General features: G+C 41.6%; 1 protein-coding gene across 1 annotated transcript; it reads left to right on the top strand.

The window, feature by feature from the left end:
* Positions 1-4,215: 4,215 nt before the first annotated feature.
* Positions 4,216-5,496, top strand: LOC116886447 (dnaJ homolog subfamily C member 2-like). Its single transcript, XM_032887947.1, has one exon. It carries the CDS (start codon positions 4,352-4,354, stop codon positions 5,429-5,431), a length of 1,080 nt encoding a protein of 359 aa, XP_032743838.1. The 5' UTR covers positions 4,216-4,351; the 3' UTR covers positions 5,432-5,496.
* The last annotated feature ends 12,449 nt before the right edge of the window (positions 5,497-17,945 follow it).

Here is a 17,945-nt window from a genome sequence, read left to right as displayed (position 1 = left end):
AAATTGAAGGGAAGAGATTGAGTTAGTTTGATTGATGGTTTTTGGACACCTCTCTAACAAGAAACTTCTCAGGGACCTGATCAAAGAACTTGGCTGACTTGGGGGGTGGGGGATGTCAACCTGCTTGTGCTGGCCAAAGACCAGTATTGACTGCCTTTCTCAGTCCGTCTCCATCTTACATTTTTGAGGCAGTCTCTTACCAAGAGCCTACCCGTTCACTAGAGGGGTGACCAGTGAACTCCTGGGACCTGCTTACCTTCACCCTATCCCAGTTGCATGCTACCATAACCAGATTTTAGGGTGCTGGGATTCCTAACTCAGGTCCCTATGCTTGAAAGCAAGCACTTTATCCACTGAGGCATTTGTCAACCCTGGAGGCAATATTTTTTACAATGGTTTTTCCTAGTCCACGCCCGTGTACGTAAACAAACCCAAAACTATTTTAGAATTCAAACCATTACTCTTCCCCGGGGCAGGGAATCAAACAAATTTAGTGAAGCATTTTTCAGCAGATATTCGATAGAATTGCGACATGCTGTCTTTCTGCACTCAGTGTTTTGATACATAGAATCTTTTTCACTCTGGTGCATTGTTGCTCCATCCAGTAAAATGGAGGTGTGAGCTGTAGGAAATCGTAAGTGTGAAAAATTAAATTCACTGGAATAGAATTCCCTGGAATTTTTCAATTACATTTTCCAACTATTGAGTTGCCTAGTCTACATGAGCTGAAAACTTGAGGACTCACAGAGAGATTTGTTTGCTGCTATTAATAAGCCCATGACGGAGTTAGAAAATATGTGCCCTGGAAATTTAAAAAGAAAAAGTTCAACAAGTCTGCCAGCATTTCTACCCTCCTGTGCTGCTTTGAATATGTATGGCCCCTGTAGTCTCCTGTTTGAATCTTTGACCCATGGGGAGTGGTGCTATTAGGAGGTGCGGCCTTGTTAGAGTGGATGTGGCCTTGTTGAAGGAAGTGTGTCACTGTGGGGGTGGGGTTTGAGATCTCCTAAACTCAAACTCAAGTGTGGAAGACAGTCCTCTTCTGCAAGAAAGTAATCTTGCAACAAACCCAAAAGAAGAGAGCCACGCAAACATAACTCCACCTCTAACAACAAAAATGACAGGAAACAACAGTCACTATTCCTTAATGTCTCTTAACATCAATGGACTCAACTCCCCAATAAAAAGACATAGACTACCAGACTGGATATGTAAACAGGACCCAGCATTTTGCTGCTTACAGGAAACGTACCTCAGTGACAAAGACAGACACTACTTCAGAGTAAAAGGCTGGAAAAAATTTCCAAGCAAATGGTTCCAAGAAACAAGCTAGAGTAGCCATTCTAATATCAAATAAAATCGACTTGCAACCAAAAGTTATGAAAAAAGATAAGGAAAGACACTTCATACTCATCAAAGGAAAAAAAAATCTACCAAGATGAACTCTCAATTCTGAACAATACAAGGGGACCCACATTCATAAAAGAGACTTTACTAAAGCTCAAAGCATACATTGCACCACACCCAATAATAGTAGGAGATTTAAACACCCCACTGTTACCAATGGACAGATCATGGAAACAGAAACTAAACAGAGACACAGTGGAACTAACAGAAGTTATGAACCAAATGGATTTAACAGGTATCTATAGAACATTTCATCCTAAAACAAAAGAATATACCTTCTTCTCAGCACCTCATGGTACCTTCTCCAAGATTGACCATATAAGTGGCCACAAAACAGGCTTCAACAGATACAAGAAGATTAAAATAATCCCATGCATTCTATCATATCACCATAAACTAAGTATTGTTTTCAAAAACAACAGAAAGCCCACATAAACATGGAAGCTGAACAATGTTATACTCAATGACAACTTGGTCAAGGAAGAAATAAAGAAAGAAATTAGAGACTTTTTAGAATTTAATGAAAATGAAGACACAAGATACCCAAACTTATGGGATATAATGAAAGCAGTGCTAAGAAGAAAACTCATAGCTCTGAGTGCCTCTAAAAACAAATTGGAGAGAGCATACACTAACAGCTTGACAGCACACAAGAAAGATCTAGAACAAAAATAGGCAAATTCACCCAAGATGGCTTAGGGTGGCATGGTGTGAAAGGAACCCTGATTCCTGGTCAAGATAGGTCGAATCCCCGGGGTGAACCCTAAAAGAGATGACAGATGCATTCCCAGTCTCCCAGGAGATCAGGGCCTTCTCAGTCCCCACAGACCCCTGGAAGAAAGGTTTGAGACAGATCAGTCACATAGGGCAACACCCCACGACCCTCTTCCACAGGTGAGGACATGACCACAGGTCACATAGGCTCAAGACGGATCAAAGAAGCAGGATCACACCCCCAAATATATAGATGAGGTCTTCCCAAGTTCTCAAGCCAAACCAATAGGAAGTACCTGCTGTCAGACACTGGCCCATCCAAAAACTGTATTTAAGGATCACGTTCAGGATTAAAAGTATGCAGGAATTATTTCATCCTCTGACAGCTTCTGTCATAAGAGTCGCTTGGGGAAGAGATCTGCTCTCCTGAAATTGTCACCAGAAGCTACTCTGCACCCCCACTGACTGGTCAGTCTTCTCCTGCTGGCTGAGCAACTGGTGGGAAGGAGAACCACCAGCAGCAGGGACAGCTAAAGCCGTTCTCACTCCATGCCTAAGTTCTCTCACCGGAACCCAAGTACCTAGCCAGGCCAGAGATCACCATGGAGACCCTGCGGCACCAAAGTCCACAGATGGCAGGAAATAATCAAACTCAGAGCTGAAATCAACCAAGCAGAAACAGGAAGAACCATACAAAGAATCAACAAAACCAGGAGCTGGTTCTTTGAGAAAATCAACAACATAGATTAAACCCTTAGGCAGACTAACCATAGGGCACAGAGACAGTATCCAAATTAACAAAATCAGAAATGAAAGGGAGACATAACAACAAAAGCTGAGGAAATTCAAAAAAAATCATCAGATCCTACTACAAAAGCTTATACTCAATAAAACTGGAAAATCTGAAGGAATGGACAATTTTCTAAACAGATACCAGGTACCAAAGTTAAATCAGGATCAGATAAACCATCAAAACAGTCTCATAACCCCTAAAGAAATAGAAGCAGTGATTAAAACTCTCCCAATCAAAAAAAGGCCAGGACCAGATGGGTTTAGTGCAGAATTCTATCAGACCTTCAAGGAGACCTACTGCCAATACTGTCCAAACTATTCCACAAAATAGAAACAGAGGGAACATAACCAATTCGTTCTATGAAGCCATAATTATACTTATACCTAAACACAAAGACCCAACAAAGAAAGAGAACTTTAGACCAATTTCCCTCATGAATATCGATGCAAAAATACTCAATAAAATTCTCACTAACCGAATCCAAGACCCATCAAAACAATCATCCATCATGATCAAGTAGGCTTCATCCCAGTGATGGAGGGATGGTTCAATATATGGAAATCCATCAATGTAATCCATTATGTAAACAAACTCAAAGGAAAAAACCCTCATGATCATCTCATTAGATGCTGAGAAAGCATTTGACAAAATTCAACACCCCTTCATAGTAAAAGTCTTGGAAAGATGAGGAATTCAAGGCCCATACCTAAACACAGTAAATGCAATATACAGCAAGCCAGTAGACAACATTAAACTACACTTGATCTTAGCCAAAAGGCCGAGAAGCGATGCCAACATTAAACTAAATGGAGAAAAACTTAAAGCAATCCCACTATAGTCAGAGACTAGTCAAGGCTGCCCACTCTCTCCCTACCTATTCAATATAGCACTCTAAGTCCTAGCTAAAGAAATCAGACAACATCGCGAAGGCCCGCGGCGGGTGTTGACGCGATGTGATTTCTGCCCAGTGCTCTGAATGTCAAAGTGAAGAAATTCAATGAAGCGCGGGTAAACGGCGGGAGTAACTATGACTCTCTTAAGGTAGCCAAATGCCTCGTCATCTAATTAGTGACGCGCATGAATGGATGAACGAGATTCCCACTGTCCCTACCTACTATCCAGCGAAACCACAGCCAAGGGAACGGGCTTGGCGGAATCAGCGGGGAAAGAAGACCCTGTTGAGCTTGACTCTAGTCTGGCACGGTGAAGAGACATGAGAGGTGTAGAATAAGTGGGAGGCCCCCGGCGCCCCCCCGTTCCCCGCGAGGGGTCGGGGCGGGGTCCGCCGGCCTCGCTTCCTTCTGGTATAATTTTGATTCTTGGAGAGAATTTTCTTACTTAGATGAAGAAGAAAAAGAAAAAGCAGAATGTCGTGATGAGAGGAAATGGATTGAAAAGCAGAACAGAGCAACGAGGGCACAAAGGAAGAAGGAAGAGATGAACAGAATAAGAACTTTAGTTGATAATGCTTACAGTTGTGACCCAAGGATAAAAAAGTTTAAGGAAGAAGGAAAAGCCAAGAAAGAAGCAGAAAAGAGAGCAAAAGCAGAAGCCAGGAGGAAGGAACAGGAAGCCAAAGAAAAGCAAAGACAAGCTGAGTTAGAAGCTGTTCGGTTGGCTAAGGAGAAAGAAGAGGAGGAAGTTAGACAGCAAGCATTGTTGGCCAAGAAAGAAAAGGAGATCCAGAAAAAAGCCATTAAAAAGGAAAGGCAGAAACTTCGTAACTCATGCAAGAACTGGAATCACTTCTCGGACAATGAGGCAGACCGTGTTAAAATGATGGAAGAGGTGGAAAAACTCTGTGATCGGCTTGAACTAGCAAGCCTACAGTGCTTGAATGAAATACTGGCATCATCTACGAGAGAAGTGGGAAAAGCTGCACTTGAAAAACAGATAGAAGAAGTCAATGAGCTGATGAGGAAAGAGAAGGAGGAAGCTGATGCCCGGATGCGGCAAGCATCTAAGAATGCAGAGAAGTCAACCGGTGGAAGTGGGAGTGGCAGTAAGAACTGGTCAGAAGATGATCTGCAATTATTAATTAAGGCTGTCAATCTCTTCCCTGCTGGGACAAACTCAAGATGGGAAGTCATTGCTAATTATATGAACATACATTCTTCTTCTGGTGTCAAAAGAACTGCCAAAGATGTTATTGGTAAAGCTAAAAGCCTCCAAAAACTTGACCCTCACCAAAAAGATGACATTAACAAAAAGGCATTTGATAAGTTTAAAAAAGAACATGGCGTGGCCCCTCAGGCTGACAGCGCGGCACCCTCAGAGCGATTTGAAGGTCCCTGCATAGATTCCATCCCTTGGACAACAGAAGAGCAGAAACTTCTAGAACAGGCTTTGAAAACATACCCAGTAAATACTCCGGAAAGATGGGAAAAGATCGCGGAAGCCGTTCCTGGCAGGACGAAGAAGGACTGCATGAGGCGATACAAGGAGCTCGTGGAGATGGTGAAAGCCAAGAAAGCCGCTCAGGAGCAGGTGCTGAATGCCAGCAGAGCCAGGAAGTAACGCGGGCAGGCAGTCTCGGTCTGTGTGCACTTTTATAATAAAACTCAAAATACTGTACACACCCCCCCCCAAAAAAAAAAAAGAAATCAGACAAAAAATGGAGATCAAAGGAATACAAATTGGAAAGGAAGAAGTCAAAATATCACTATTTGCAGATGATATGATAGTATACTTAAGTCACCCCAAAAGTTCCACCAAAGAACTATTAAGCCTGATAAACAACTTCAGCAAAGTGACTGGGTATAAAATTAACTCAAACAAATCAGTAGCCTTCCTCTACTGAAAGGATAAACAGGCCAAGAAAGAAATTAGGGAAATGACACCCTTCACAATAGTCCCAAATAATATAAAATACCTCGGTGCAACTTTAACCAAGCAAGTGAAAGGTCTGTATAACAAGAACTTCAAGTCTCTGAAGAAAAAAAAATTGAAGAAGATCTCAGAAGATGGAAAGATCTCCCATGCTTATGGATTGGCAGGATTAATATAGTAAAAATGGCCATCTTGCCAAAAGCAATGTACAAATTCAATGCAATCCCCATCAAAATTTCAACTCAATTCTTTTTAGAGTTAGAAAGAGCAATTTGCGAATTCATTTGAAATAACAAAAAATCCAGGAGAGTGAAAACTATTCTCAACAGTAAAACAACTTCTGGGGGGAATCACCATCCCTGACCTGAAGCTGTATTACAGAGCAAAAGTGATAAAAACTGTATGGTATTGATACTGAGACAGGTAGGTAGATCAGTGGAATAGAATTGAAGTCCCAGAAATGAACCCACACACCTATAATCACTTGATCTTTGACAAAGGAGCTAAAACTATCCAAAGGGAAAAAGACAATATTTTCAACAAATGGTGCTGGTTCAACTGGAGGTCAGCATCTAGAAGAATACATATTGATCCATTCTTATCTCCTTGTACAAAGCTCAAGTCCAAGTGGATCAAAGACCTCCACATATGTGGAACAGTGAAAGACACCCTGGTTCCTAGTTGAAGAGGCTTGAGACCCCAGTGACCCTGAAAGGGACAGTAGGCATTTCCCCTGACTCCCAGGAAACCAGGCTGGTCACTGCCCCACAGCCCTCCATTTGTGGCCATCAGTCACATAAGGGCAATGCCCCAAGCCCCTCCACAGGGACATGACCACAGGTCCCGGAGGCTCAAGACAGATCTCCATTATAATGAGATAACTAAAGGCCTGGGGGCTTAACCAATGAATTTCCCTTTCCGCAACTCCTCCCTGCAAAAAGGTATTTAATCTCAGGCCCACTCTGAGAAGTGAGGTATAGTTTTACTCTTTATCCCCTTTCCACCATGACAATAAACACCTTGAAACCATAGACTGTTCCTATTCATTGGAATCCACCATGGGATGCCACAGGGAAGGCCTTTGCCTACGGAGCCACTTTCTAATCTCCCAAAGAAAGCCTCCCAGCACTACCAGGGACCACCACCAAGCCCAAGCCAGCTGAGGTCCAGCCAAGGACTTACCCCTCTCCTCTGTGGGACAAGCCAGAGCTCCCCTTCTTTCCCCCTCGGCCCAGGCTAGATCCAGCCCCGAGGGCCTCCACTCAGTTCTCAGTTCTTCCTCAGCATCCCAGCGGTGCCTGGATGCCTAAGAGCCTGAGAACCAGACTTCCCCAGCCTCCCTGCAGGCCAGCAGACTTCCAAGCCAGCTCTGGCTATGTCCTGCCTCAGACTGCACTTCCCCACCCCCAGAGCAGTGTCTCATGGCTGCCCTACCCCTATGGCGGAGGGGACATGGGACCCCACTGTAACCCTACAACTGGTGCCAGTTATAACCTACAAACATAAAACCAGATAAACTGAAACGAATAGATGAGAAAGTGGGGAAGAGCCTTGAACACATAGGCACATGTCATGTTAACTGATCACACACAAAACTGTACATAACTGAGAATAAAACTTAAGCCATCGATGTGTCCTTAAAAGAAAGCTTTTCCTTAATTATACTCTCTTTGTTTTAAGTAAATTTACATTTGGGTTTTCACACGTTCTTAAACCACAAGTCATTCAAACTATGCCTTCAAGTTCAGCAAATATACTTGGATCTACTAATAGTTTACTTCCTGCCAGAATCTTTGCATAAACAATTAGCTTTGGCAGTCAGGTAAGCAAGAAATCCCGGGGTTGGGGATTTGGCTCACTGGTAGAGCGCTTGCCTAGCAAGCGCAAGGTCCTGGGTTCGGTCCGAAAAAAAGAAAAAAAAAAAGAAAGAAATCCCATTCCTGACTTCACCAGGAGATATTCTTTTCTGAAATCTCAATCTGGGTTCTTCCACATCAACAATTAAACAATTCCAGCTGTGCCCTCCATTTTGGGTTCTAGTTCCAGAGGTAGTCAAGCTGACAACCAAGAATAGTTGTCTTGCCTGAAAATCTTGGCTTGGGGCTGATAATGGTCAGCTTGTTCCTATTATTCTGGCTTTGCTGGCTCCCTCTAGTGGATAAATAGTGTCAACATTAATTTTGGTTCTTCTTTAACAAAAATCTTCTAGGATTTTGAAGCATTGGGAAGCTTTACATATTCAAAGTAAATGACACAAGATGCCCAGATTCTATGATACATGGGTAGGGTCACCTGAAAGAGATAGACAGAGACAGAGACAGAGAATAGATGTATGTAGGGGTGTATGTGTAGGGCTGTGTATATGTTTAGGGTGTATGTGTATGTGTAGGACCGTGTGTGTGTGTGTGTGTGTGTGTGTGTGTGTGTGTGTGTGTGTGTTGTGTGTGTGTGTAGGGGGATGTGTATGCATGTGTATGTAGGAGTGTGTAGAGGTTTGTGGTGTGTGTATATATGTGTGTATGCTTGTAAGGTGTATGATTGTTGTGCCCAGATTGTGAAAACTCCAAAGAGACCATGGGGAACCACAACTCTGATGCAAGCACATGAGAGTCTTTATTCAAGTTTGAGTTTGGGCCACAAACCTTCCTGATGCAACAGGATAGGAGAGTCATCCCAAGGTCTAAGGGAAGGGGTTTATAAAGGACAAAAACAAAAGCAGGGGTTTCTAAGGGGGATATATGAGAGGGTAAGGGAATGTTGGCCTTTAAGCTAATTGGTTTAAAGCCCTGGTTAAACCACAAGGAGGAAGCATACATCAGAAAGGAGCATCTTGACCTGGGAATGACTTATGTTTTCTTAGAACACTTGTCCTCAGCTAGCTGCAGCTGCTGTGTTTATTTTGCAACTACCAGGGACATTTCATGATTTTTCTCAAAACTTCAAGGGTGGGAGCCATGCCTTTCCAAGGGTAAGTTAACTTAGAATGGAGTCTTAAAAACAAAATGGAGTTTACTCTTCTACTCTAATTCCTACATGATGTGTGTATATGTGTAGAGGTGTGTGGTTTGTGTGTGTATGTGTGCATGTATGTACAGGTGTATGATGGGTGTGTATGTAGGGGTGTATAGTGTGTGTGTGTGTGTGTGTGTGTGTGTGTGTGTGTGTGTAGGGGTGTTTGAAGTGGAAACTTAAGGATTCTTTGGAAAGTCAGTTGGATGGTGGTATGGTGGGGCATACACATGAAGGAAGGTTTCATTAAAGTGGACACAGGTGGAAAAGGCTAAGACAGACTTATGAAGCAGACATAGGAGAGAGGATGTTCTGCTAAAACAAGCATGTGAACGGACACTTGATGAAGGATTATTTGCTAATAACATGAATGCATTGGTCCATCTTACATTGTATAGTTGAGCTGCATTTGTCAGGATGCCTTAGAAACACGCCAAAAAACTTCTCATGGTATACTAGTGTTTATTGCCACTTCCAAGGACTCTTGCTGATTAAATGCATGTGCTGGGGCAAGGCATGTGGAAGACACATGATGTTTGGAGGGTATAAATAGGACTCCACGAAGTGATGGACGTAGAGCATGGCTTGCTGGTACACCTAGTTGTGCAATGCTTGTGTGATCTTTGCTTCCCTGAGAGAAGCACAGCTGACAACTTCTGGTGTTCCTATTGGTCCATCCTGCTAACTCAAGCTGAGGCTGAGGCCTGACTGTCTCTGCTAGGTGATGTCACTACTGTTGCTAACCCAACTCTACCAAACTGGACTGTTGGTGTATCCATGAGGTATCTGTGAGTGATTCAAGCTGCTGCTGCCTGCTAACCTCTGAACTGAAGTGCCAATTTCTAGACAACACAAACAGGAGTTGCTCCAAAGAACCTTTCTCAATAGGCCCACTTCCCCCATATCCTTTCTTTACAACTACCTCTGGTGGGTCATGGGTTACAAGGAAGGTCAAACCATTTACAAACCATCATTAAAAATAGGATTTGAACCTTCTGGTCTTCATCTGTGCCCAGAGCTAAGGCTGTCCCACAGCCCTTCAGACCCAAAACCTGCCCAGAGAGAGCTGGTCTCCCAGGAGCACTCTCACTCCTAAGCCCACAGGTAAGACCCCACTTTCACTCCACTATCTGTCCAAAGAGGGACCTGCCACGAGTACACAGGGCACAGGAACCACAGAGCAGCCTGTGGACAGGATCCTTCAGGTCTCCATCTGTACCCAGAGTTAAGGCTGTCCCACAGCCCTTGGGACCCAAAGTGTACTCAGAGAAAGCTGATCTCCCAGGAGTTCTCTCACTTATAAGATCACAGGCTCACAGGCCCACAGGAGGGACAAGCTCCAGTAAGAGACAGCAAGACCAATTAACATCAGAGATAACCAGATAGCAAGAGGCGAGTTCAAGAACATAAGCAACAGAAACCAAGATTACTTTGAATCATCAGAACCCAGTTCTCCCACCACAGCAAGCCCTGGATACCCCAAAACACTGAAAAAGCAAGATTAGTATGTAAAAATCCCATCTTATGATGATGATAGAGAACTTTAAGAAGGACATAAATAACTCCCTTAAAGAAATACAAGAGCATGCAGGTAAACAGGTAGAAGCCCTTAAAAAGGAAATACATAAATCCCTAAAAGAGTTATAAGAAAACAAAACCAAGCAAATGAAGGAATTGAACAAAATCATCCAGAATCTAAAAATGGAAATAGAAACAATAAAGAAATCACAAAGGGAGACAACCCTGGAGATGGAAAACCCAGGAAAGAGATCAGGAGTCATAAACAGAAGCATCACCAACAGAATACAAGAGAGAGAAGAGAGAATTTCAGGAGCAATAGATACCATAGAAAACATTGACACGACAATCAAAGAAAATACAAAATACCAAAAGCTTGTAACCCAAAACATCCAGGAAATCCAGGACACAATGAAAAGACCGAATCTAGGAATAATGGGTATATAAGAGAGGAAACATTCCCAACTCAAAGGGCCAGTAAATATTTTCAACAAAATTATAGAAGAAAACTTCCCTAACCTAAAGAAAGAGATGCCCATGAACATGCAAGAAGCCTACAGAACTCCAAATAGATTGGACCAAAAAAGAAATTCCTCCCATCACATAACAGTCAAAACACCAAATGCACAAAACAAAGAAAGAATACTAAAAGCAGTAATGAAAAAAGGTCAAGAAACATATAAAGGCAGGCCTATCAGAATTATATCAACTTCTCAACAGAGTCTTTAAATGCCAAAGGATCCTGGGCAGATGTTATACAGACCCAGAGAGAACACAAATGCCAGCCCAGGCTACTATATCCAGCAAAACTCTCAATTACCATAGATGGAGAAACCAAGATATTCTATGACAAAACCAAATTTATACAATATCTTTCCACAAATCCAGCCCTACAAAGAATAATAGATGGAAAACTCCAACACAAGGAGGGAAACAATACCCTAGAAAAAGCAAAAAGTAATCTTCTTACAACAAACACAAAAGGAGAAAGACACACAAACATAATTCCATCTCTAACAACAAAAATGATGGGAAACAACAGTCACTAGTCTTTAAAATCTCTTAACATCAGTGGATTCAATTCCCCCAATAAAAAGACATACACTAACAGACTGGATACATAAACAGGGCCCAGCATTTTGCTGCATAGAAGAAACATACTTCAGTAACAAAGACAGACACTACCACAGAGTAAAAGGCTGGATAAAATTTTTCAAAGCAAATGGTCCCAAGAAACAAGCTAGAGTAGCCATTCTAATATCAAATAAAATCAACTTGCAACCAAAAGTTATCCAAAAAAAGATAAGGACACCTCATGAGTATTAAAGGAAAAAAAATCTACCAAGATGAACTCTCAATTCTGAACATCTATGCTCCAAATACAAGGGTACCCACATTCATAAAAGAAACTTTACTAAAGCTCAAAGCATGCATTGCACCACACCCAATAATAGTAGGAGATTTAAACACCCCAGTCTAACCAATGGACAGATCGTGGAAACAGAAACTAAACAGAGACACAGTGAAACTGACAGGAGTTATGAACCAAATGGATTTAACAGATATCTATAGAACATTTCATCCTAAAACAAAAGAATATACCTTCTCAGCACTTCATGGTACCTTCTCCAAGATTGACCATATAATTGGTCAAAAAACAGGCCTCAACAGATACAAGGAGATTGAAATAATCCTATGCATCCTCAGTTCACCACAGATTAAGGCTGGTCTTCAATAATAACAAAAATGACAGAAAGCTCACATATAAATGGAAGTAGACGCTCTACTCAATGATAACTTGGTCAAGGAAGAAATAAAGAAATTAAAGACTTTTTAGAATTTAATGAAAATGAAGGCACAACACACCAAAACTTATGGGACACAATGAAAGCAGTGCTAAGATGAAAAGTCATAGCTCTGGGTGCCTCCAAAAAGAAATTGGAGAGAGCATACACTAACTGCTTGACAACACACCTGAAAGTTCTAGAGCAAAAAGAAGCAAGTACACCCAAGAAAAGTAGACAGCAGGAAATAACAAACTCAGGGCTGAAATCAACCAAGTAGAATCTATAAGAACTATACAAAGAATCAACAAAACCAGGAGCTGGTTCTTTGAGGAAAAAAAAAAAAACAAGATAGATAAACCCTTAGGCAGACTACCCATAGGGTACAGAGACAGTATCCAAATTAACAAAATCAGAAATGAAAAGGGACATATAACAACAGAATCTGAGGACATTCAAAAAACCATCAGATCCTACTACGAAAGCCTATACTCAACAAAACTGGAAAATCTGGAGGAAATGGACAATTTTCTAGACAGATACCAAGTACCAAAGTTAAACCAGGATCAGATAAACCATCTAAACAGTATCATAACACCTTAAAAATAGAAGCAGTCATTAAAAGTCTCCCAAAAAAAAATAGCCCAGAACCAGATGGGTTTAGTGCAGAATTCTATCAGACCTTCAAAGGAGACCCAATACCAATACTCTTCAAACTATTCCATAAAATACAAACAGGAGGAACACTACCCAGTTTGTTCTTTGAAGCCACAATTATGCTTATACTTAATCCACACAAAGAGTCTACAAAGAAAGAGAACTTCAGACCAATTTCCCTCATGAACATTGTTGCAAAAATACTCAATAAATTCTCACTAACTGAATCCAAGAACACATCAAAACGATCATTCATCATGATCGTGTAGGCTTCATCCCAGCAATGCAGGGATGGTTCAATATACGGAAATCCATCAATGTAATCCACTATATTAAACAAACTCAAAGGAAAAAAACCACATGATCATCTCATTAAATACTAAGAAAGCATTTGAGAAAATTCAACACCCCTTCATGATAAAAGTCTTGAAAAGATCAGGAATTCAAAGACCATACTTAAAAGTAACGGTAAAAGTAATAAACAGCAAACCAGTAGCCAACATTAAACTAAATGGAAAGAAAGTTGAAGCAATCCCACTAAAATCAGGGACTAGACAAGGCTACCCACTCTCTCCCTACCTGTTCAACATAGTACTTAAAGTCCTAGACAGAGCAATCAGACAACAAAAAGAAGACAAAGGGATACAAATCGGAAAAGAAGAAGTCAAAATATCACTATCTGCAGATGATAGGATAGTGTACTTAAGTGATCCCAAAAAGTGACTCACATGAAGGAGTGTTTTCCTGAAGTAGACATAGATGTAGGTCTAGGACAGACTCATGAAGGAACGTTGCATTGAAGGAGAAATACGAGAAAGCATGTTCTGCTAAAGCAAGTATGTGAAAGGACACCTGATGAAGGATTCTTTGCTAATGACACGCATGTATTGGTCTGCCTTACATTGCATAGTTGAACTGCATTTGTTGGGACTCCATAGAGAGAAATGTACCCAAAACCTTTTGGTGCTGTGCTAGACCTGCGTAGGACACATGATGTTTGGAGAGAGTATAAAAAGGACTGGACAGACAGTGATGGAGGCTGAGCTTGGCTCACTTATAGAGCTAGCTGTGCAACACTTGTGGGTCTTGGGTCTTCACTGATCTTTGCTTCCCAGAAAGAGGCACAACTGAGAACTTTTCTTGGTGTTTCTATTTTGGCCTTGGTCCCTCCTGCTTACTTGTGCTGAGGCCGAGGTCTGGCTGTCTCTACTAGGCAGTGCCACCACTGCTGATTATTGTTTGCTATCCCAACTCTACAGAAATGGACTGCTACCACTGTGGCTATCCTGACACTACTGAAGGGGACTGCTGGAGTGGTTATCTCTGAAATGTTTGTGAGTGGCTTGAGCTGCTGTTGAAAATAGGTTTTGAGGGGTTGGGGATTTAGCTCAGTGGTAGAGCACTTGCCTAGAAAGCACAAGGCCCTGGGTTTGGTCCTCAGCTCCGAAAAAAAAAAAAAAAAAGTCATCAAAAATAGGTTTTGAAAAAATTAAAGTTACAATTAGAAGATCTTGCACCTCTATGTCTTATGCAAAAGAAAAAATATTTATTAAGCAGTAAATCACCTGGGGCTGGAAAGATGGTGCAGTGGTTAAGAGCACTTTTTTCTCTCCCACAGGACCTAGGTTCAATTCCCAGCATCTATGCAACATTATGAAATATTGATATATATATATATATATATATATATATATATAGAGAGAGAGAGAGAGAGAGAGAGGAGGAGAGGAGGAGGAGGAGGAGGAGGAAGAGGAGGAGGAGGAGGAAGAGGAGGAGGAGGAGGAGGAGGAGGAGGAAGTAGTAGAACCTCTCATACAATGAGACAAAGTCATCAGGAGGCTAATCCAGCAATCTTGCACAAGGGAACACGGAGTATTTCCAGAGCATTACAGACTAAACAGGCAGCAGCCTTGGGACTGACAACTCCAGACTCTCAAGAGGAAAGCCAAGTTCCCAGGACAAACCTTAACTGCTTTGAGGCTCCACCTTCAGCTCCAGACTGGCCTTGCCATGTCTGCTCCTGAGCAAAGACACAGAACTAGGTCCTTTGTCCTCTCATCAGGACTGTTGAGAAAGCCTTGGATAAATCAATACATATGAAAGCATAAATACCCATATGTACACACAGAAACATTTCACATATCAAAAGCACATAAAAATGAGCATATGAACAAACAGGTGCATGCATCTCTAAATATGTGCATGAACATGTGAACACCCATATCCCCATTGTCTTAGTCATCTCTAAATACATGCATGAACATGTGAACACCCATATCCCCATTATCTTTGTCAGTGAAGAGACGCCATAAACATAGCAACTCTTATTTGTTAAAAAAGGCATTTAAGTGGGACTGGCTTACAGTGTTGGAGGCTTAGTCCACTATAATCATGGCTGGTTGGTGTCCTGCATGGTGCCTTGCAGGTAGACATGGGCTAGAGAAGTAGGTGAGAGTTCTATATCCAGAATTGCAGGCAGCAGGAAGAGAGACTTTGGGCTTGGAATGGACTTTTTGAAACCTCAAAGCCCACCCACAATGATACATTTCCTCTAACAAGGCCACACCTGATCCTTTCAAATAGTGCCACTCCCTGGTGACCAAGTATTTAAATATATGAGGCTACAAGAGCCATTCTCATTTAAACCTCTACACCTATGTACATATAAATATATTAACACACATACGCAGGCATGAACCAAATAATACACATGCACAGATACATATAAATACACACCTGCACATATAGACATATACTTGTATATATGGATATACAAACGTGTACACATAAGTGTAAACGCACCCACTTCATATATGAAGATTTACAAGCACATATGACACACATATAAACACATATTGAAATGCACATATGATCCCACACTCTTATACTTTTAAATCAAAACATACACATATGAATGCACACATGCACACATGAAAATACATATGTCTGTGTGAACACAGATGCACATAAACACAAACATATACATGCTCATATAAACATACACATGAGCATATGAATACAGATATATTCATTCACATAAACATATGTGCACATATGTACATACACATGGAAGCTAAACATAAAAATACACATACACATATGAATAAAAACATACACGCACAAGTGAATACACACTTGCTTATGAATACATCATGAACATGCACATAAGAAAAAACAGTCTTATCCCCAGCCCTGTCGGACACCACTTGAGGGCCCTGTTCCACTCTGCCTTCATTCCCTGGGAACTCCACGGCTGCTTAGGGCATCCAGCCTTCCTCCCTCACCCCCTGCCTTTGTGTCAGTCATCACTACCTGGAGGCACGCTCTACCAGGAAATATGCTGTCTACTGTGGCATGGGAATCAGGTAGGTGATCTTCATTCTGCGTCTTGTCTTCCATTTTATAGTCTCCAGTTTCACACTATCCCTGTAGCAGACCATTTGCCTGGGCATGTGCTGTCTCTGACTCTAGACTCTAGTCAGTCTCCTCGAGAACATCATGGAAAAGCCACCTTTCCTCCTTCCTGTGACTTGTTGCAGCCACCCCCAGCTCTACCCCTGCTTCAAGCTCATGCCAATTCTTTGGGCCATTCCTCAAAACCTAGAAACAAGTTCTATCCAGGAACCCCAGTGTCTACATCTTTCGGAGACTCAGAAGCACTCTCTACAGGCAACCCACAGACACCAGACTTCTCTAAGATCCTGAAAGGCCAAGACAAAAATGGGGAAAGGAACACCCACCTAACATAGACAAGACCATCTATGAACACCTACAATCACCTTCAACCATTGTGCCTAGACAGCAGCACAAAAATACAGTCATAACAGCCAAGACAACATGCCTGCAGAAACCCTAGAGTTTCTAGAGTAGGCCCTGCGAAACGCAGGGTAGCTGAAACACAAGACAAGGATTTCAGAACAGCTATTATGAATGTGCTCAAGGACCTAAAAGAGAACATAAACAAATCTTAATGAAGTCTGTGGAAACACAAGCAGTGGAATGAAGAAAACCCAAACTGAGCTTAAGCTGGAAATGAAAAATGTAGGAAAAAATCAAATGAAAATTTCAGAGGTAAGCCTCCCCAAGAGAATACAAGACATGGAAGAGAGAAACTCAGGCATTGAAGAAAAAATAGAGGAAAGAAATATTTTTGGAAAAAGAAAACATTAAACCTAAAAAAAATCCAGAAAAAATCTGGAACACAAAGAAAAGAAGAAATTAATGAATAATAGGATAGAGGAAGGAGAAGAAATCCAGGTTAAAGTCACTGAAATTATTTTCAACAAAATGAAAGAAGAAAATTTCCCTCACCTAAAGAACAAGAATTCTTTCAAGGTACAAGAAACATACAGAACACCAAATAGTCTAGACCAGAAAAGAAATTACTCTCAGGACATAATAATCAAAACACTAAACATATAGAACAAAGAAAGAATATTAAAAGCTGCAAGGGAAAAAGACCAAGTAACTTATAAAGGCAGGCACTTAGGAATAACACCTGACTTCTCAATGGACATTTTGAAAGCTGCAAGGGCCTGGAGAAATGTTCTACAAACTGAGAGGCCACAAATGCCAAGTCAGACTACTCTACTCAACAAAACTATCAATCACAATCAACAGAGAAGGAACATTCCACTATAAAAACAAATTTAAACAGGATCTATGTACAAATCCAGAGTTACAGAAGGTTCTTGAAGGAAATTTTCAGCCTAAAGAGGTTAAGCATACAATCCAAAATGCAAGGAATAAATAATCCCAGACTAGAAAATAAAAAGGGGAGACCCCATACCATAAAAACAAAATAATAGCAAAGAAGTGCAGGCCAACAGGAACCAGATGTAGATCTCTCCTGAGAGACACAGCCAGAATACAGCAAATACATAGGCGAATGCCAGCAGCAAACCACTGAACTGAGAATGGGACCCCCATTGAAGGAATCAGAGAAAGGACTGGAAGAGCTTGAAGGGACTTGAGACCCCATATGAACAACAATGCCAACCAACCAGAGCTTCCAGGGACTAAGCCACTACCCAAAGACTATACATGGACTGACCCTGGGCTCCAACGTCATAGGTAGCAATGAATAGCCTAGTAAGAGCACCAGTGGAAGAGGAAGCCCTTGGTCCTGCCAAGACGGAACCCCCAGTGAACGTGATTGTTGGGGGGAGGGTGGTAATGGGGGGAGGATGGGGAGGGGAACACCCATAGAGAAGGGGAGGGGAGGGGTTAGGGAG

This window comes from Rattus rattus, chromosome 17 (assembly GCF_011064425.1).
Source record: "Rattus rattus isolate New Zealand chromosome 17, Rrattus_CSIRO_v1, whole genome shotgun sequence".
Taxonomy (NCBI): domain Eukaryota; kingdom Metazoa; phylum Chordata; class Mammalia; order Rodentia; family Muridae; genus Rattus; species Rattus rattus.
The sequence above is the reverse complement of the archived record's forward strand: the minus strand, read 5'-3'. Positions and strand labels throughout refer to the sequence as shown.

What these genes read in the sequence shown, in the direction of transcription:
- LOC116886447 (XM_032887947.1), top strand. Translation starts at nt 4,352, where the DNA reads ATGAACAGAATAAGAACTTTAGTTGATAATGCTTACAGTTGTGACCCA.